This window comes from Sturnira hondurensis, unplaced genomic scaffold, assembly GCF_014824575.4.
Source record: "Sturnira hondurensis isolate 20B ecotype Veracruz unplaced genomic scaffold, ASM1482457v3 Scaffold0020237, whole genome shotgun sequence".
NCBI classification, from domain to species: domain Eukaryota; kingdom Metazoa; phylum Chordata; class Mammalia; order Chiroptera; family Phyllostomidae; genus Sturnira; species Sturnira hondurensis.
The window spans coordinates 9,027,151-9,048,958 of NW_028092868.1; the positions used below are offsets into that span (position 1 = coordinate 9,027,151).

General features: G+C 46.0%; 1 protein-coding gene across 1 annotated transcript; it reads right to left on the bottom strand.

Annotated features, from left to right (window-relative positions):
* Window positions 1–3,923: 3,923 nt before the first annotated feature.
* Window positions 3,924–14,362, bottom strand: TM4SF20 (transmembrane 4 L six family member 20). Its single transcript, XM_037029293.1, has 4 exons — window positions 14,133–14,362; window positions 8,919–8,984; window positions 5,456–5,607; window positions 3,924–4,540 (listed from the first exon to the last, which is right to left on the bottom strand). Exons 1-4 carry the CDS (start codon window positions 14,313–14,315, stop codon window positions 4,270–4,272), a joined length of 672 nt encoding a protein of 223 aa, XP_036885188.1. The 5' UTR covers window positions 14,316–14,362; the 3' UTR covers window positions 3,924–4,269.
* Between the last annotated feature and the right edge of the window lie 7,446 nt (window positions 14,363–21,808).

The window sequence follows — 21,808 nt, forward strand, 5'->3', positions numbered from 1 at the left end:
AGTCTGTCTCAGGCGCACTGAGGACAGCTGATGACTTGCAGCTGATGACTTGCAGCTGATGACTTGCGGGTGGCAAGATCCTGCTGTGCATCCTTTCAGGTCTTTGCCCCTGCAGGGGGCGCTGTCTATGTTCCCAGTGGTTTTCTCATTTTTATTTGTAGTATCTACAGTGATGAAAATGCCTTGAGCTGCATGTGCTTTTCCCATTGGAGTGTTTAGCTCATCTACGAAGTCTCCTGAGAACAAAATGTATCAAGGAAGCAAGTCCTGGAAGCCCTCAGTTCTGAAACTTTTTTTCTTATTTTGGTTCAAAACCTGATAGAATTTGAGTGAGGTGTAGTATCCTCCACACAGCTTCAATATCTTCTAAGGCAGTGAATTTGGGGGAAAGGCAGGTGAGGGAAATTTCTTACATACAGGTAGATTTAACACTAGTCTTGTTCTCCCGCATCCTTCAAGTCAAAAAAATCCTTGGAGGAAGGAACTCTTCCTTCACTTCCCTGGGTTTATCATGAGTTTCATGGCCTTTTTTTAAAAGATTTTTGGAATTTATTTTTAGAGAGAGGGGAAGGGAAGGTGGAAGCGAGGGAGAGAAATATCAGTGAGAGAGACACATCAATGGGTAGCCTCCTGCACCCCCGCAACTGGGAAACCAGTCTGCAATCCAGGCATGTGCCCTGGCTGGAAATTGAACCGTGACTTTTTAGTTCGTAGGTTGGTGTGCAGTCCACTGAGCCACACCAGCTAAGGCCTTCTGTTTTTTCTTTTTATAAATGCAAGTCTTCTGACTTGTGTGATATCCTAACGATGTAATTAATTATAGCCATATATCTCACAGGGTAATTTCTGTGAATGACCCAACTGAAAGTACAAAAATTATAAAAACAGTGGATAAGACTAGTACCTGTTTGGTTGGACAAGCATGAAGAGGATTCCAGAAAGGCCACAAATGAAATGAAAGTAGGAATTTTGGGAGATGAGCAAACACAAAAGCTATTTTCTTCAGGTTGATTTTTTTCCAAACACTGGCCACGTAGAACTTTCTCGCTTAATGACTGTCGAGGCGACGGGAAACAGTTCCCTGTCTCGGACTCCTGTCACAGGAGACTCCTCTGGGAAGCTGGGGCCCCAAAGACGACTCCGGGAGGGAGAGGGTAAATCAGCACAAAAAACCTTGTTCCCCGTGTTACACACCTGCAGCAAGAGCTTGACTCCAACTTCAAAGCCACACTTGGTTAGGTTGCCTCCCTGCTCTAGATGGCTCTAGATGGCCATCACAGGAAGAAGGCGGTTTTGGAGTTGAGGGAAACAAATTCAGTCTGGGTGGAGATAGGAAATGCTTCTCAGGTATTGGAGCTCAACCTTGAAAAACAAATGGGATTTTAGCCAGCAGAGACTTTCCGGGTGCAGGGAATGTGGGAGCCAAGGACACCCTTGGGCCTGTGGCGGTGCCGTCCAGCCCAGTGGAGCTCATGTGTCCGCGCACTGCGTTCAGAACTGCATTCAAAGGCTCGCTTCTGCTCTCGGCCCCATGGGGTACTTGTTGAGGCATTTGCGCTGTGAGGGATAATTTTATCCAAGTAGCAGTTTCAGAAGGTCTTCCCTCTTCTGCATGAATGTCTGTTTTGTGGCTTCTTAACAGACATTGAAATTTAACTGTTTTGGGGGCCTCCATTTTGGGGAGCTTTAATTTACCAGGACAGTCCTTCCTGTGTCAGTGTCAGGCGTGATCTGTTACGCCCATGAGTAGAGGCTCGTGTGTGCACAGCACCGACCCGTTGTGCTGAGAGGCCGCAGCAGATGGCCACCGGCCCTGGTCGCTTGTCAGAGAATCAACAGATTGGTGGGGGAAGGTGGGAATAAGGTGTATTATGGAATCACAGGATGATGAAAAGAGTTTCACTGAAGAAGTGCAACTTGAGATAATGGCAAAAGGAAGATGGGGGAGGAGAGAGTGTTTCACATGGTAGATACAGTGAAAATATAAAAGTGTACCGATTCCAAAAACTGAACTGGGGAGTGGAAGGGAGGAATCGTAACAGCTTCATAAATGACCAAGTACATTGTGTGTCTGACTACAAATATGCACCCATAAGTTTAGGTGCCAGAGCAGACAAAGATGGCGCATCCCCTGAAGATGCCGAACCTCAGGCAGCCCATAGGCTTTCAGGGATCGAACTCATGTCAGCAGTTTTCCCAAGGCTGGAATTACAAGGAAACCATAGCTATTTCAGCCGGTCGTGCTGCTGTGGAGCCAACCTTTCTTCTGCCCTTGGAAACGGGAGGCTTAAGGCTGTCTCTTCACGACCCTCTAGAGAGCAGGGCCACCAAGGGCGATGAGACGATTGTATTGTCCAGTTACGTACAGGGAGCTGTCGTGGTATTTTACTTGTGTTTTAATTGTATGGCTGTGCACAATTCAGCATTCATTTAACAAGCGTTGAGTCTTCGCTACGAGCTAAGCACCGAAGACGGGATGCATTCATTCAGACAGACGGTTTCTGCTGGCCCTGCTTTGCATCAGGCACTGTACTTGGTACTGAATGTACCAGGAGGTAACAAGGAAAACATATCCCGGTACCTATGGGGCTTATGGTCTTACAGGAGCAGGGAATTTAAGACTCCAGCACAAATCGATCTGCCACCCCCATCATGGCGAGCACTGTAGAGGAGAGTTGCTCCAGGGCAGAGAAGGACCCCTGCTTTTCACCCGGTGGTTAGGGAAGGCCTCCGCGGAAAAAACACCCTTTGTGCTTGAGTCTGGAGGATAAAGAAGACTTGGCAGAGCTTAGCCTGTAGGGGGACGGGGGGGGGGGGTCGAGGGGTTGAGGGGTCGAGGGGTCGAGGGGTCCAGGGCCTGGGTAGAGGAGNGTCGAGGGGTCAAGGGCCTGGGTAGAGGAGAGGCCTTGCTACCCTGGAGTAGAAGGAGCTGGTGAATCAGTGGATAAGAACTAGTTGGCATGGGGAGGTCTTTATACAGTAAATGGATCCAGGAAAAAAATGGTTAGAAGTACTTGATGTTACTAATTCTTAGGGGCAGCTGCAATGTAAGTTTTCTAAGTTATTTCTAGAACCTTAAGCCCAACAAACATAAGTAAGTGAAGTAAAATGCAGGGATAATCACACTCAGAAAATTGTAGGTTTTAGTCTGTGTTTTATATCATTTTAATATGGTAAACATGCTGTTTCAATATCCTGTCTTTTAAAGATTGTTATACATAGAAACCGGCTTTTGAGAGACTGATATTTTTCTAGGTATTTATAGTTTTTAAAATTACTGTGAACATGCAAACACAGGAAAAGAGTATAATGACTCACTATATATACCTGTAACCTAAAATAACAATTTAACATTTTTCCATTGCTTTATTTTTGGCTGAAGTACTTTAAAAATGTGACATGTTCTCCCAAACACATACATAAGCATTTCTAAAACATAAGGAAATTTCCCTCTACAACCATAAAACCATGAACAGTCATAAAAAATCACATTAAGCCCTTGATATTACCTAACCCACCCCTTGTACAGGTTTCCGATTGTTCCCAACAGGGTCCACATGATACGCTCGGTCGAACCACGTTTGTTTGTTCTCAGTGTAGAACAGCTTCCTCAACACATTCCGCTTTTTTCCCCCCTGCACATTTTCTTGTTGAAAACAGAAGGCTATTGGGTATTTACTGCCCCACCTTTAGAACTTGTCAGAGTTTTCAATATCTCTTTCCCTGAATTTCCTGTCAGCTAGGAATTCAGTCTAAAACTTGATTGCATTTAGGTTAGGTATTTATTGTGTTTTCTTTTTTTCCTAAACAGTAGAGAAATGTAAGAAAAAGTTCCCATATGTTTACTTCCAGGACAATTTCTGTTTCTTCTTGTCTTCCCTCCCTCCACCACCCATTTTTCTTCCCCTCCCTCCCTTCCTTTCCACTCACAAGAATACAGAGTTCTGAAATTCAAACAGTACGAAAAGGCACAAAACAAATTCAGAGCTTGTCTTCATTGCTCCCCAAAGTCAACTACTGAGGATTTTCGCTGTTTCAGGTGAAAGCACTTACGTGTTTACCAACATGGTTTACTTCACACGTAAAAGGTTCCTTTGTCTATAATCACTAGAGAGGTAACTTAACAACCTTTTGGACTGAAAGGATTACTATAGCTTTCTAGATAATGTTCCATTATTGAACTTCTAACTTCTAAAAGGATGTCCTTTAAATGTACCACTGATTCTCAGATGATTCAAGCTGCTAATCTTTTCACTTTGTTACCACTGACTACACAATCCGACCCTGTCGCTTGGAGACCCCGAGGAGACAGCCCAATAAACCGACGAGTATCTGACTGAACCCAAACAGGAGCTCCAGCCCTCCCACAAGCAGTAGACTGACAAATACGGAGAAATGGATCATCTTGTATCTCTCTGCCTTAGCCCCGGAGGGCGAGGGGTTGCTTGTCCAGTGGTCCGCAGCGGAAGAGTTCAAATTGTTTGAAAGTATGCAGGGTCCTTTGGTGAACCACTGTAGATTCACGGATTCTGGATAAGTCCTAGGAAAATGAAAGGAAGGATAGTCGGGAATTTCGTTGTCCATCAGAAGAAAGCAACATTGTGCCCAGGAAAGAGTAAGTAGAGTAAACACAAAGTACTTTTAAAATTATTATCACGCCCAGAAATTATAGTGAGGACCAGGGTTTCTGAGCACACGTCCATGTACTCTAATAGGTATAGAACTTTTCATTCAAACTTTTTCTATGTCGGAAATGGTTGACTCTTTGCAACTGTATGTGGTTTTGGCCTATTAATGCAGATGAGTTCTACTTGCTAAAAATGGGAAAATAAAGGAGCGCGCCCCCCCCCACCCCCGAAGGAGCTTGATTCTTAATGCAAAACCACAGTGTTGCACTGCTCTTAAAGCAGAGGTATCATTTTTACTCAGAAAAGACGTGTTAAATGTGTCTAATTAAAGTGATCTACACCCATTGGAGGAAGGGTGGGAAATGGGAGACTTTTCGCGCTGACACATCTGCCCCGAGATGATTTTTCTTTGGTTTCCTCCGTAGTAGGACAGAGGGTTCTTAGAGGGTTTTCATTTGGGGGCACCAGCGAGACATTTCAAATAGGGGAGACGAGCGTTTGAGCTCATGGAATAGGAGATCGCCCCGTGCAGTTCACAGCAAGCCCGGGATCACTCTCGGAACTGCTCGCATTCTGTGACACTCTGTCACCCCGAGAGTGGGCATGCCGTGTGTTCTGTCGCCTCCAGACACCTGGCACCTGGTAGGCGATGAACTGTCATCTGCTGAGGACTGAATGTGCCTACAGCACCTGTGGATGACATCTCTAATTTTATACTTCAGATTCGTTAGTGACGGGAGCGTCTTTGGTTTTGATTCATAACAACTGCGGGTATGAGAACGTACTAGCTGCTGTGTGAGGCAGTCTGTGAAAGTCGGCTCACTCACCACAACTTCTCCGGTGAGAATTCACAACTGGCCGTACTGTTATCTGGAGAGTGACAGATGAGAGGGCCATTCACAAGCGCCTGCTCCGAAACCAGCATGCAGTACACTGAGCCCAAGATGGTGAACAGGTTCAGAAATGAGGAGAGAAACATCTGCAAAAGGAAGTCAGTGCATTTGCGCCTGTCACCGCACGTTCTCGGCCTGTTTCAAGTTTCTGTAGCAGCTTCTGCTGCTGCCCTGCTCCAGACACCTGGGAGCTCTAGGGGTTAAGGTGGCAGTGTGATTAGATGGGACTTACCAAAGACAGAGGGCACCGTCTCTGCCATTTGATTAGACACACGCTTTCTGAAAATTCTGAACTGTGTCCATTTCAACTGGCCTCGAGGACCTGGTCCCTCCGTTCTGTGTGTGTACTTCCTGCTTTGTAGAACCTTGACTAGACCCTGACTCCCCGCACTCTGATGTCTGCTCTCTCGACTCCTCACTCTTCCATCTGGATTTGGCCCCGATCTTGCAAGTGGCCAGGGCTCGGTATTTTGCAGTGGTCAAGCAGCAGTGTGGTGTGAGAGCAGGTTTTCTCAGTCTCGGCACTGCTGGCGTTGGGCATTTTGCTGTCGGGGGTTTCCTGTCTGTTGTCCAATATCTAGCAGCATTCCTGGTCTCTATCCACTAGATGCCAGTAACACACACACACACACACACACATACACACACAGACACAGTTGTTGCAACCAGAAATGTTGCCAGACATTGCCAAATGTCCGTGGCGGGGCGGGGGGGGGGTGGTGGAATGGGTGGCGGCAGGTGTGCAAAACCACTCCTGATTTTGGTGCAATGCCACCACTGTGAGAGGGAAACATTGTGAGTATCTAAGCGTCTTCCATTTCATGAATCGGAGTCACAGAAGAACAAAAAAAAAGCATGAGGTTTGGCAATAGAAAGCGGTACAGCCCCAAAGAGAGTTGGTGTGTGTGTACTGTGTTTTCCAGAATGAAGCTCTGTGTTGCTCCGTCAAGTGTTTTATTAGTCAGTGTTAGCTGCAGCTGTTTTAGGTCTGCAGAGATTAAGGGAAGGAGTACTTCTTTTGGTGGGAAAATACTGCAGCTTCTAGAGGGTTCACACGTTGTATTCTTCACACCTGCCTTTAGTGTGTAAGCAGAATAAACGGCTACTTAAATACAGTGTGTTAAGGGAACTCGGGCTTTACTATCCTTTGAGTAGCCCCAAGAGATGGATACTATTATTCCCATGTTATAGGTGAAAAAAAAACCTGCAGTTCAGGGAGCTTGAGAAGGTGCCAGGGCCTCACAGCTGGTCAACACCAGAGCTCGAGGTCTAATCACTAGCCTGCGCTCCTTCCAGTGGAAAGTGCAGAACAACAGGTTTGGAGTGTAATTCAAACCCCGATTCTCCTCCCCGCCGTGGCCTGTGCAGGTAACTTGAGTTTGCTCATCAAGAAGTGCCACCGAGTTTGCATTTCGGCCATCTGTTATTTCTGACTTTTCATCAGTACAGAGCGGCCTGGCTTTAGAAAGTTATTCCGAGGTCTGTATTTCCCTTAGAATTGGGGTTCATATCAATGACTCGGCCATCCCCAAGTATCCAGAAACAAAATCAATAAATGGAGGAAGGTAACGAGCAGGAAAGATTTAAAGTCGGGGAAATAGTGGGAACAGCTAAACTAGGGGGCACATCTCGGTTGAGGAACTCATTCCCAGGGCTCCGGTCCTATCTAAGATACAAGGTCTGACTTAAACCTCAGTCTGCACATGGCCGGCGAGCGAAGTGGCTAAAAACTCTCTGTTGTGCCTAACGAAGGTAAACGATTGATTTAATAGCCATCCTCGCTCTTAATAACAGAGCGTGAACAGCATTCTTGGGTGCCCTCTATCCTCGGCCAGGGAATCAAACCCAACACCTGCAGGAACAAGTAGCTGGGTCTCTCAACTCGCTGCATCTTCAGTGAAGAGAGAGAAATGGTTGCTGAGAAGACACCAACTTTGTAACGAAGGGTAGGAGTGTGTTGGGGGTGGGAGGAGGCGGGAGAGATTCTTACTGGAAATACGACGAGACAAAAGTCTGTGTTCAGTATTCCGATATTTTCAAGTTCGGGCATTCAGAAATACGTCAGGCTGTCTCTCTCGAGAATGTTGTGAGTACAACACAGAGTTAATACAAAGCCAAGACCCAAGTGATGGTGGCTTAAAAAGAGAAGTGCAGGGAGGGAAACTGAAATCTAAGATTTACTGAACACCTACAATGTATTGGGAACAAAGATAGACTATAAACAATCAGCAAAAATAATTATAATCCTGGGTAAAAATCAAATGACAAAAGGACAATTTTTAAAAAATAAAAATTTTAATTGCTATCAATATAAATGTGTGATATGGATCTAAATATGTAGCTAAACATATTTAGATAAACAGTGGTTATGACCCCTGGGGGCACATTAGAATAGTCTGTGGTGTTTTTGAAAAATGCTGATAGAGAATCCCTGGGCGGGAGGGTTGGGCCTGGCATTGGTATTTTTAAGATCCTTCCCAGAGATTCTAATGATAGGGAACAGACTGAGAACCATGGCTTTCAAACCTCCTGCTCAGCCGGAAATTTACTGTGGCTGCTCATTTATTGATCTCTCGCCCTTCCTTAGAGAATCACGAGGGTCTTCAGAGTCATCAGTAACTTTGTTCATGACATCGATAATGTAACGACTCTGAATTTGGGAGTCGAATGAATTCAGACAAAAATTTGTTTACTAGGTGAGCTACACTGGCAAGTTACTCTCTGAGAATCACTGTCTTGGTCAGTAAAATAGGTCATATTCCCTTTACACTTAAGGGTTTTGAGAGAATTAAATCAGATAGTATATTTGAATGTGTCCTGAGGATATTGACAGAAAGTTGATAAGTATTAATTTTTATTACTTTCAACTTAGTGACAATTTTATTCTTGGTAGGTATGTAGTAAATATTTGGAAATATAATTCGTATCTTCTTCAACCAAATAAAAGCAGTTACCATTCCAAGCCTAGCAAACTAATCTTTCAGATGCTTAGGAGAACTAAGGATACGGTCGGTTCCCTTCAGTATTCGTGTGCAGCACAAAAATAACGAGGGGTTTGTGGTATGAAATTAATGTCAGCCCCAGTGTGGTTTATGAATCTCCTTCCTCTGAAGATCCTTAGACAGGTGAAACTGAAGATGGAAGACCGTTAGGTGAAAATGAAGACAGAAGAGAGGCTGGTTCCAAAGTTGCACTTTTATGGAAAATCAGGAAGCCTCCAGTTTCTGTGTGATCGTGCAATCATCCTCAGAGCACGTTTGGAAGACCCCGGGCCTGCCCTTAGAGCCACGCAGTGATTGGGTAGTGATTGGGTAGCGACCACAGCCCCAGGGTGGCTTTGCCGTAACTGTCCGGGACTGCTCCCGCATTTTGCTCCCGGCCACCCGCCCGAACTCACTCCGCCTCTGTTGTTGCAGCAGGCTCTTTTCCTCGCGGCCAGGGACGCTGCCGTTGCTGGAATGATCTGCAAATTGCATCAACAGGAAAGATACGTCTTATTACTTCTCATCAGTTGTGAAAGCATTAATCTCTGCCATCCGTTTACCAGCAGTTGGGGGAACCCCAGAGAAGGAAAGGGAAATCTGGCAATGCCCTTGACCTTTGATCCCCATTTCAACCATAGAGATTAAAGAGTGGGGGGGAATGGGGGATCCAGGAGGGCAGCTTCAGACTCTTCCTCCGACACGACTTGACTCTGAGTCATCTTTAGAGAGACTTGGATTGTAAATCAAGTGAGTTATTTATTCCTTATTTTGGAAGGAATGTTCCTAAAAGAATTGGTTGCACCATCCAAAATTCACTTTTTGTTGTTGTTGTTACATTAAGCTGCAGCTGCTACCCAAGTTTCCAAAACCTGCTGGAGTGTGGCAAGCGTCCAGGAAGGAAGCTGGCGGTTCTGTCTTTGGGGAGGAAGAATTCCATCCCCACTCCTTTCCCTCACTGTAACCTTCCTCTCGCTCACTCTCAGGCCCACCACCCTCTCGCTCATGCCCCAGCTTAGGATTTGGGGAGTATTTCTGATTCCACATTCTCCTTTCTCCTCCTTTCTTTATGTTAGTGTTCAGAAATCTTGTATATACTGCATTCTGTGTCAAGGGAAATTCATGTTGCCCAGGGAAGCTGTGAGAAACGACATCATATTCTTAGGGCTTGGGTTTAAATTTTTAGTCGTATCTAGTCAGCAGCTGTGAGTAGAAATTCTTACTAGACAAAGTTTTGTATCACTGAAGAGTGGACTGCCAATGACTTCCTTCCGCTTAAGAAACTTGAGCCATCAGGATCTTTCGCCACTCCAGCACAGCTGCCGTTGAGTAATTCTTTCCTTCCTCTCTTGTTTTCTAGCATTTTATGGAGTGCTTACAACGTGCCAGGCACTGTTGTAGGGGCTGTGCATGTTTTGGTCTATGCCAGCCTCAACAGTCCTACAAGGTCAGTGCCATTATTACCCTTGTTTTACAATGAGAAAAGTATAGGAAGTTTGAGGAATGTCTTTAAGGAAGTGGAGGAGTTTGGTACTCACATGCTCTACAGCCTTCTGAACTTAAGGAACAAATCATTTAGCACAGGAACTGGCAAACTGTGGCCCACCCCTTGTTTGTCATAAATAAAGTTTTATTAGAACACAGCCATGCCCATTCATTTATACTATCTATGGCTGCGCTCTCACACCAGCAGTGCCGTTGAATAGCCATGAGAGAGATTCTCTGGCTCTCAAAGTCTAAAATATTCGTGATCTTCTTTTTTACAGACAAAAATTTGTCAACCGCTGATTTAGAAAATTAATGAATCTCTTAGAAGAAAAAGCAGCATTAAACGACAGCTTACATGGACATATCGTTCCATTTTACTTATTGATGTATATTAAACTCTGCTGACTTTCTTTAAGATTAATTTCTTTCAGAGATGCTGAATATTTACTTCTATAGTTCCCTTCCCTTGCAAGGGGGTTTTATAAAGTAACAATAACTGATGTGAACCCCCACCCGGTTGCTTCGTGGCCTGCTAACACATCTTTGTTATGTCTTAACTCACTGTTTTCTGACTGTTTTGCCCATTCAGAGCTTTAGAAACGGGAGGGGCTCTTTAATGGATAGACATTAACATGTGAGAAAGTGTGTAGGTGTATGCGTGGCTGAATTATAAATCTTCCAGATAATCGGTCAGAATGAGTCGCTGGGAGGATACCCCTTCCCTGCCAATCCTCTGCCCATCCGAGTGCGTGAGAGCTTTTGTGAAACTGAGTCTCGATAGTCACTTGTTTCTGTAAAGAAGCAGCGTTGTTCCTTCTTCCTTACAGAAACCCTCACGCACTTTTAATCACTTTCAGAAGGAAGGTGTATGGCTTACAAACGAAGTCCGGAGGAGCCGTAGGCCACTGAAAGTCAGTGGCAGAATCCAGACTTTTAGGAGAATCCTCCGAGGACTGGCACAGGAGAGCCAGACCTCACCACACACAGGAAAACTTATGATGCAAACGCTTGTTATACAGATGTCTAATTGGTTGAACATGCAACGGTTTCTTCTAACGCTTTAATGAGTGATAAAATTACATTGTGTCGTAAGAGAACTCAGTGAATAATAAGCGTGACGAAGGTCAGACTTAAGATCGATTAAGTTGCATAAAATGGCCTTAGTGCAGGGGTAGGGAAAGTAGGTTTACAGTGGTGAGCATGTGAAACAGTTTATTCTTATATTATTATTCATTAATTGTATTATTGATTTGTATTACAACTGTAACTCTACTTTGCCCACCCCTGTATTTTTTTAGAAGAAACATTTTAAGCCCCCTTTTAGTGCTAGGAAAAGTAGTATCTGTTGATTTTTTCATTTAGCATAAAATAGTTGAGGATAATTTTATAACACTCAGTCGTGATTTCAGAAGATGAAAAGGCTGACCTCTGCGGCGGGCGCATCCAAGAAACACTGCGCGAGTGCATTTTACGGTCACCAGTCCCACCGATATTCTTTACTACTTCCTGCAAAGTCTGTTTTTGAAGCAACACCAGCTTACAATGCGAACACAATTTTGGAAGGATTTCAAGAACTATGGCAAAAGTGCTTATCACAGACAGTGATTGCTTCCTTATTAGCTTTTCTGTGTATTTACAAGTATAGTGAGACTTCGGTGTTTTGCACTAGTGAGGATTTTGACATGTTGGACAGGACAGAATTCTCTTTGAAGTTATTCCCCCCACATTATACAGAGAGCCCTCGACATGTATAGCTGAGAACTGTGAAAATACACCTGTATTGGGAGCCCTCCTACCACCCACCTATCTGCATGTGAGCCTAGTCTCGAGGGTGAAGTTCAATCTGTAAAGTACCTAATGAACTTTTCAAAGAGTCATTGGATGCTTTGATAACATTCTGCCATACTGAGTCAGATAGGATAGCCTTGTGTAATACTCTTCGTTCATGTTTATTGAAGGCAATGAAGGAAATCTAGTCTCTGAACAAGGAAGTCCAGGCTCTCTGACACCATCTCACAGGCTCATGAAACCTTTCTGTGCTTCGGTTTCCTGGTCACTTCAGTGTACGGACTGAGTCATGGATTGCACCTCCCCTGTCCGTCAGCCTGATGCAGGTGTTGTGGATTATGGTGCAAATATGGGTGTGGATTATGGGTGCAGGTTGTGGATTATGGTGCAAATATGGGTGGACAACAACCCTGGAGTCAGATGAATCTGGAATTGGGTTTTACAACCATTCTGTGACGTCGTTAATGTCCCTAACCTTCTGTTTGTTTGTTAGAATACGGTTGATAATATCTACTCAGCCCGATGATTGTAGAGATTAAATGAGATCACAGTGTAAAGCACGAACCCAGGAGTTGGCCCTTCACAGTGGTCTCTCTCTGTGTCTTTCTCCTCTGCCCCTGCTCCCCAAAAGATGAATACACGGAATGTATGGGGCCATCATCACCTCTGGCTCCTTTAATACTAGCAAGATTTTTTTTTTATGGTGATGGGCTTTGTGGTAGAGTCAATTAATATCTAAAGCTACTCGAGATATTCTGAATGGGCTTTAACATAGGCACTTTTAGGAGCCTCCTGGAAATTACCACTGTGGATAAGCCTTGGCCAGCTGCTCCTGGCTTCGGGTGCAAGTTGATGCGGAGGAAGCGCACACTGTTCAGCACAGAGAGAAGCCTTCAGAAGGGCTGAAACAGACACAGAGATTTGCAGTTGCATCACTTTGTTGGGCACTTGTGCTCGCTCTCAGCCTGGAAGAGGACTTTCGTGGCTATTTGAAGAATTAGCCCAGAGCTTTCCAGAGCTTGTCCTTTAAGGCGCTCTCTCGACCTAAAGCAGGTGAATACCTGGCTCACAGTGTTAAAGGGAAAGAAGCCATCGGCTTTGGGGGACGCTTCCGCACGTGGCTTTTTGATGCCCCTGCGATCTCAAGTCCAGTGTGCCTTCCAGAAAACAAAAGTTACCCAAAGTTTAATACACAATGACTCAAGAGTGTTTTCATGTGCGTCCGGGGGTCAGACTAGCAGTGGTAACTGATTGTCCTTAAGGATTGAGGACGCAGGCTGAAAACTGTGTCCAAGGTTTCTTTAAGAATGGCCTTCATGTGTCCAGATCTCTAAACCAGAGATGACAGAAGCTGTCACGCACACACTGCACGCGTCTACACAAAAGCGCCTTCCTCTGACGTTCACCAGACCCCGTCAGTCAGGGCCTCAGTGGAAGAAGGAACAAAAGCAAGCCTCCTGAATGCCGAGTTCCCAAACTTCAAATTCTATGCCCCCATTTTATGAAGATGGAAACAAAATCATAGGATCAATGACTTGCAGACAGTAGTGTATTAGAGACAGAACGAGAGCTGAGAGACTCCGCCAGGTCGAAAAACAGTATCTACTCCTCTACACAGGTGGGCCCTACCAGGCCTGCTTCATCAGAATTCCCACGAGCAGGTCTGTAAATGCACTACAGGAGCCTCGGGTGACTCATGACCAGGCACCCTGGGGAGTTCTGCACCACAGACACCGCTCTGCCGCAGATGTCGACACAGATGGGCTCCTAATAATCATAGGATCTGGTGTGAAACGAGCACCACAATGCCCTGGGCCAAGTGTAACATCGAGTCAGGAGGGCACAGGGGTCCCAGAGACAGGGGTTCAGGTCCCAGGTCCCTTAGGGTGACTCCCTTTGGCCCAGGCGACATCATATTCATGCCATGCAATTGTGCTCACCCTGCATGTCCATCCTGCATGGGACGTTTCTTCCCATTCTGACTGAGCACCTCCCACACCTGTCGTCTTCCCTGTGAGTCCTTGAGCACGGTATTGGTGGAGGAAATTTGAGGGAATTAATTCAAAAGTCCCTAACACTAACCATAAACCTTGAAGAAGCACCCCTACATGTAAAGAAATGTGATGGGTAATAACCCAACCAACTTTCATCCATTTAATTTGTTTTTGCCCAAGCTCCCTAGCCTGTACCACATATTTAATTTACTTAAGTTGTCATTTCTCACTGATAACCAATATATATATACTGTCACTGTATTCTAAGTCAAAGCAGATCACAGTAAGACTGCAAGATGGTCATTAGAAGTTTGGAAAAGTAGGGCTTTCTCCACATCAAGTCAGATAAATGTTACTCACCAACAAACCTCCTCCTATAATTCCCGGGAACCACCACTCATAGCAAGAGATGGGGTTTTGAAAAAATTTGCCTTCATCGATTCTGTTGACAATTAGAGGTATTACATTGATGATTACTCCCAGCAGAAGCAGAACCAGGAGGCTGAATCCATTGCAGGATGTCCATCCTTCAAAGCAAGTCATGGTCACCGCCGGTTGGGTGAGAAATGCTCTTAAAGTGGCTCTTTGTGTGGCACTGTAGTGCCTTGTACCCTGAGCCTTCTACCCTAGTTAAAGATTAGCATGCATAAAAATTAATTTGGGGAATTCGTTCAGAGTCCAAGAGGGAAGCACATTATTATGGGAACAGGAAATACGGATAAGTCATTATGTGAGGTGGGGAAAGGAAGGTGGGGAAAAGTCTCCAGTTTCTGTTAGGCAAACTTATGCACAAAAATAGGCAGGCAGAAAAGCTACGAACAAAGAAGAACAGGTTTAAGAGATGCTTCTCTAACATATTTTTACTAGTGTAGCTTATGAAAATGAAGGCAAAATATCCAGTTACTATACACTATTTTTTTCTGTTATATTGACATTATTGCCACCTATTGAAATTCCTTACTTTGAAATTGTCTAACAAAAAAATGAGATTGCAAAATAATACTTCCTCTGCTACAAATGTTCTTGATTAGTCAAAGTTTGGGGAACACACAAAATTTAAGAATTTTTGATGTTATGTTATCCCAGTCTTGTAGACTTAGAGGTGACCCAGTTAAGACTTGTGTGAGGTTCAATTAACGCTACTAGATTCCCAGTGCTCCAGTGTGGAGGCCAGAATGAAACAGAGGGACAGGGGAGACACCAGGGGAGAGATCATCACGTTCTATTTTCTCCGAACACTTTTTTTAGGGAGAGAGGGAGAAAGAGAGGGAGCAAAACATCGATGTGAGAGAGAGACATCAATTCGTTGCCTTTCATCCACACCCCGACCAGGAACCAAACCCACAATTCAGGCATATGACCTGACTGAAAATCAAATCTGTGGCCTCCTAGTTTGTGGGACAACACCCAAGTAACTCAGCCACACTGGCCATGGCTCTTTTGACCAAGCTTCCCTATTGTCTTTCTACTAGTTCTTGAGCTTCTCCAGAAAAAAACCTGTCAGTGGGATAGGCTTTGAAACACAAAGTTGTCATTTGTGCTAATGGCGGTGGATATGGTGGCTCTGCTCCCAGGGGTTAATGAGTGTCCCATGCTCACAGAGGCAGCAGTCCTCTCCATTCTGGCTCCCACAGTCCTGGAGGGAGAGTGAAAACATGTGGTAAGCCACAGTCTGAGTCTGAACATTGCTGTTCAGAAGAGCCCCCATCACTTCTGTTCACATCGTGTTGGGCAAATGAGTCACTCAGTAACACTTGAGTTCAAGCAGGGGATGAAATGCAAACCAACATTGATCCAGAGGCAACTCGAATCTACCAGGTCTTCCTTCTACTTCTGTGCAATTCCCAGTCCAGAGCACGGATTCAGCAAATGCTGTTCAGAATGATGAATGAATGAATGAATGAATGAGAAGTGGAGTCCACCCATACGCTCAGGTGGAATGGGCTTAGAGGGTAGCACCCCAACCTGCAGAAGCTGGAGAGCAAAGTAACCGTGTTATACTAGTCATGTATAACATGTCGTGTTATACTATGTCTGGTAATGGACCTTGATCTATTAGCCCTAGTTTGGAGTCTGAGCAAAAAATGACTGTCTGTACCCAATGGGTTCAAAATACTGCACCCACCCTCATAGCACATACAACACTGAAAATGACTGAAAGAACACCCTCATGGAACCCTACAGTGGACTAAGAGAAGGGAGACGCTTCTACTCTATGACCTGTACACTCCTGCATGGTGAGGTTTCTAGAACAGTCAGGTATTTGTTTTATAAAAGTTAAGTAAAAGTCACCCTCCTGATGGGTTCTAGAAGTTTTATGATTAAGTAGTTTATAATGTTATAACAGATAAACTCTGCATGTGAAGAGGTAGTTGCCTATTTAGAAGGCGGGTCTGCAAATGTACATCCTTTTCCTTTGTAAGGTGTTGAATTAAAGAACTGTTTAGATATCAGTTTATTTCTAGGGACCTGAACTGCTTGGACTCCAACCAACTCTGAGAGTGAAGTCTGACTTCTAGACTCTTTGCTGGAAGACAAAACTAGCAAGCGGCATGCTTTGTTAGAGGTCAAAATGCGACTGATTTCCACTTGGGCTGGGTACTTCTTCCCACTTGTGACTAAGAGGAAGTCTCCAAAGAACCGAGTGAAAATGTAGAAACACAGTCTATACTTTCTGAAAGGAATGCTATTTAAGAATAAAGCTGAAAAGGGAATTAGCTTATAACTGAAGAGAAGGAGTATCGTCGACAACTTTTGAGGTAGCTTTGCAACCCCTGTGTCTCTTGTGAAGACAACCCCTTACGTGAGTAGACCTGTATTTCGTTTGTATACAGGTGGCTGCAGAAGCCAGCTCTTCCACGCTCTCCCTAGGGCTTAGAAAAGAGACACTAGTTATTCGCTCTGACACATGAAATGGGGGACAGGTGTACCAGTTAGGATTGGGCTGTAGCTGCATGCGAAGAGAAATTCAAAATGGAAATGGCTTAGAGAAGGTAGGAATGTAGTCCTTCACACACAAGAAACCTGGAGGGAGACACCCAAGAGCCTGAATGATAGCTCCACGGCCTCAAGGATCACTCCAGTTCCTGGACCCACTATCTTTTTAATCTCTTCATACTCAGGACCAAAACAGGGTGGCCAGAGCTCCAACTGTAATGCCCACTCTCCACTCAGAAGGATGAAGGGGGAGAAAGGCCTACCCTCTTCCTTCTAAAGAGCCATCTCAGTGGCTGCGAGGCAGCCATGTGACAACATTTAACTGCAAGGAAGTCTGAGAACAATGTATTTATTTCAAGTGATGTGTGCCCAGTTAAAATGGAGGGGGAGGGGGAAGAGATGGAGGGTCCTGGGTAGGCAACCTGCAGTCTCTACCATAGCATATGAATGAGTGAGCTGTGCCAAGAGAAACAGAGGAGTCAGTGTGCAAAAAGGGAGTCGGAGAAGACGCAGGTGTGCAGGAAGAAGTGCGAGGGCTTTAGAGGAAGCAGAGAAAGGAGAGCTGGCTGGTTGCTCGAAGGCTTTCTACTCTTCAATTTCTACCCCACGGAGTAGGTAACCCCAGGTAGACACCTACTGACTGCAGGTCCTGCCCTTGTTTTCTGTGAGATGCCTTTATATTCTTATAATGAGTTACCCCTCGTGTGCTACTATGAGTGGGTTTCTACCTGTGAACGAAGATGCTAGAACTGAGAGTTACTGAAACCAGTATTCTATCCAGGATAGAAACGCGTACAGACAACATGTCCAATGCCACACTAAAGCAGCAAGAGGACTTCAGGAAAGAGGGAGGATTCCCTGAAGAGGGGCAGGGAAGTAGGATTCCTCTCAGCTTTGGAGGTGGCTAGAATCGGACACAAAAGGATGGTCAGAAGGGTATTTTCTGTACCGCTGTCGCTTGCAGAAGACCGAAACCCTTCTTCCTACGTCAAGCAGGAAGAGATGTAATTGAGGCGTTAGGTGCACCAAACTGTTAGGGGGCCTGGTAGGGCAGGCTCTAGGCCGGCCCCTAGGAATGCCTTACAGGACATGAATGTTGAAGGGGCCAGGGCAGCTGCTTCCTCTGCAGGAGCCAAAAAGTCGGGGAAACTAAGAAGCCACCTCTGGAATGGTCAAGTTCAAGCACACACCACTGCAGCTACAGTCCAGGAAGCCAGTGCCGCTGCTGCTGCTCCTGCCCCTACACGCACTCAGGGCTAGTGACTGGGCTCTGGGACCCTGCACTTGACTTCTGCTTGCCACTGCATCGGGTCCTTCACTTTCACAGAACCAATGGACACAGGAACACCATTGCTGTACAGAAAATTCAATAGCCCCAGTCTTCCTTAACAGCAACAGACAAAAGGAGCAGAAAGAGGCCCTGCACCTCATTTCTGTCTTCCGTATTTCTCAAGGATCCATATAATTGTTGTGATGTCCAGACCTTAGATGGAGGGTATTCTGGGAAATGTAGTTCACAATCAATCCAGCTTCTGCCCAACAGAAAGAGAAACAAGAAGGACATCAAAATAGATATTGAGCAAGACAATTCACCGTAGTGAGCTCGTTTAAACTGCATGAACAAATTTTTCTCTAGATTATCTGGGATCACCATGTAACAGAGTCTTCTAAAATAATTTCAGTTATGTTTGTATTTCTTACATGTCTCAAATGTCCAGATATTTAGACTTGCATGTCTAGAATGACATGTAACATTTTAAAAACAAGTTTAAAGGACCTGTTTAGTTCACATGAGAACACTCCAAGAGTATTAGAAAAATGTCTTCCTTTAAGCCATAGGAGAGACTGAGTGTGTGAGAGAGAATGGAGTCCCAGCCACGTCGCATTTATGCCACTGGCGAAATCCGGAGGTGATGCAGAAGCACCCGGTTTTATCCTCTCCCCCACTCCTAGCTCCCCGCACATAACCGCCCTGGGAGCAGTGGGCCTTGTATCAAACCCCAGGGACCACATTTCCTCCCTCAGTCTACAGGAGAAGGCCGGTCCTCCACCTTCCGCTCAGGCTCGGAGGCCCCACCCCAAGAAAGATGCATGTGACCCTACGGGAGCTCCACCCACGCACCCAGTGTGCACCACAGCACCCTGGGTAACCACCCCAGGGTGATTCACATGATACGAATGGGTGTGGAACACCCATCCATGTCTCTCTGTCTGGCGTCCTCTTCCTAACATACTCCAGGCAAATTAGCTGAAGGTTTTCTTAGAACGTAGGCTAACTGCCCAGCAATATCCACGCTTTTACCTTGCACAATAAAGAACTGTTGGGGGTATCAGCCGGTCACACACTGCGTTCCCCAGTCCCCATGCATTTGGGCTGGGCTGTGTGACTACTGCTAACCAATAGGAAGTGAGGGAAATAAGCTGTGTCACTTTCAAGCTAAGGATCTTAAGAAGCCATGGGTGTTGTCCAGGCTCTTCTTTTCCACTTACATTTTGGGGACAACGAAGCTACCTTGGAAGTCGTGTGCTGAAAGTACCCATCGACCTAGATTCCTGAGTGACTGGAGGGAGGGCGGCTCCCCAACCCCTTCTGCCCACCCAGAGCAGCTCCAGGTGAGGGACATCAACAGGACACCAATGTCTATTGTGTTAGGTCGCTGTACACTCCAGGTCAGTTTGTCACAGCAGGGAGCTCTGCCCCAGGAAACCCGGTGTATCGTCTGCCATTCACCTCAGAACCTCCCGAAGGCTGCCGCATACTGACAAACCTGAATTCCATCATTCCCACCCCTTCTCAAAATGACATCGAAAACAAATCAAACCACGGACAGTGAAATTCCAGGGGTTTTTTTCTGGTGTTTTATTCAGAAATTGTATTCAAGAAAGTTAGAGAACGCTGAAACAGGGAGAAATACACAGTATATAAGCAATGACCGTAGTGGCAGGCGTGCAGGAATTCCACAGACAGCAAACGTATCAAAAGGAGGCCGCACATTAAAAAGCATTCCTTCATTCCACTGAGCTCATTAACGTGGATTTCCGCAAGCTGTGGCCTGTTTTGGTTGTGGTACAAATTTAGATGGATAGACCAGGTTGGGTTGAGAGATGTTTATATATACTTTATAAATACTGTGCGTGTACACACACACACACACACACACACACACAAATGCCCACTTCAGCCAGGTTACATAAACGAGTCTATAGGGTAGAGAACCTATGAATTTAAACTTGAGAACTCATTAGTTTCCTATACCACTAAAGCTATAAATGTCCTTAGAGATTTCTTAGCTCAAGCTTATTATCTTACAGATGAGTCAGGAAGGCAATACAACTCTGGGAAGCTAAAGTGACTTATTCATTGTTGGGCTGTTCTGGCACAGCATGGACTTGCATTTGGAACCTCTGACTTCGAATCAGGTGTCCTTCTGTTCAATCACAAGTGTGACATTCGGGTGAACCAGAGAGATGGAAGTTCAGCAGGTCTGAACATCTAAGCCCAGAAGTGAGCTTGGCCCCCCTGCAGCACCTGCCCGGAGGCCGGGCCGGCCGCCTAGCAGCAGCACTGCCTCTGGCAGCAGCACTTCTGACAGCAGCACTTCTGCTGACAGCAGCCCTTCCCGCAGCCACAGCCACAGCCACACGAGCCGCAGCCACACGAGCCGCAGCCACAGGAGCGGCGGCAGCAGCAGACCACGGGGACGCTGCAGCAGCCCCCACAGCAGCCACAGCAGCAGGGGCAGCAGCGAGAGCAGCAGCCGACCCGGTAGGTTCTGCAGGTGGTGCAGCCGCCACAGCCGCCACAGCCACCACAGCCACCACAGCCACCACAGCCACCGCCACAGCCACCACAGCCACCACAGCCGCCACCACAGCGACCACCACAGCCACAGCACCCCATGGTGTTAGTAGAGAGGACTCAGGAGAGGCGAGCAGAGAGACTCAGGAGGTGAGGGAGGTCTGATGCCCCTCCTGCTTGGGGAGCCCTTTTATACCACCTTTGGCTGGGGCTTAACCCAAGCACATGACTAGCTCCCTGTTGCTGTTGTTTGTGTCCCCAGAGAATTTTACAGTGTCCCTGCTGTACTTCCTTAAGGACTTCTGGCCACGTAAAATAGCTTCCTTTAGTCCCAAATTGCTTTGTTTTAGAGACCCAGTCACGGCAGAGCGGTGAGGGTCTGAAACATCCCAGTTCTCTCTTCTCTGCACAACCAGGGCAGAGCCGATGCTGCGGTCTTGATGTGCATTGTAAGCCTGTGACATCTAATCTTTTTTCATTTTTATTCAGTGTCCCCATCGACCCTGAGAAGTGGCACCAAGAAACGCCCACCGAGGCTGCTGTCCTGACCAATTAAGAGGCCTTGAGACCAACATTTCCCAAACCTCCCATGTCCCAGATTCAAGGACGAGAAGAGTCTGTGGGGCCTTTCGTACTTAGATTCTGCAAGTGAGAGATGTGATGAGTGTCACGTAGCAAAAAGAACTCTTAACACCCCAACACCCTGGGTCCCCAAGTCAAGCCTGGGAGGTCGGTGCACAAGCCAAGTGCAGTGTCACAGCGTGACCGCGCACACAGGTGGGCCTGCCCTTGGGCCTGTGCTGCCCAGGGGTGTGAACCACGGTCCTGGCCCAGTGCTCTCTCCCAGGACACCTCAACAGGATGGTGGGAGTAACTGGGGAAACATATTCAATGTAACTGTTTATTTGGCACATTAAGCATGTATTACCCTTGAAATACAACAGAGTGGGAAGTGCAGGTAAATCTTATTTGTAAGATAAAGGCCCTCACAGAGGCTGCTTTAGGACTGCTTTGGGTAGGAGTGTTACCACACTCAAGGGGTTGCCCGCGTGGGGTCAAGGGGTTCCCCGCGTGGGGTGTCCCATTCAAGAACAACAGGTGCTTGTCTCCAGGTAGCTCTGTCTCCCTCCCGGAAGGGCGGCTTGGCCATTGCTTACATACACTCTTTGGTTAATTACATGTTGATATCTCCTTTGTAGTTGGCTACATTTATCCAGCGAGTCCCTGTCAAGCTCAACCTGTTTACAGCTGCATCTGCAAAATACTGTGCTACATTTTAACACTTAGCTGGAACTGCATT

Excerpts from the sequence above, each read along its gene's own strand:
- TM4SF20 (XM_037029293.1), bottom strand. The coding sequence starts at position 14,315 with ATGACTTGCTTTGAAGGATGGACATCCTGCAATGGATTCAGCCTCCTG. Across the intron at positions 5,608-8,918 it reads GCTGCAACAACAGAGGCGGA|ATGTTTCTCTCCTCATTTCT; the intron begins GTGAGTTCGGGC and ends TTCCTTTTGCAG. Across the intron at positions 4,541-5,455 it reads TTCTCACCGGAGAAGTTGTG|GACTTATCCAGAATCCGTGA; the intron begins GTGAGTGAGCCG and ends TCATTTTCCTAG.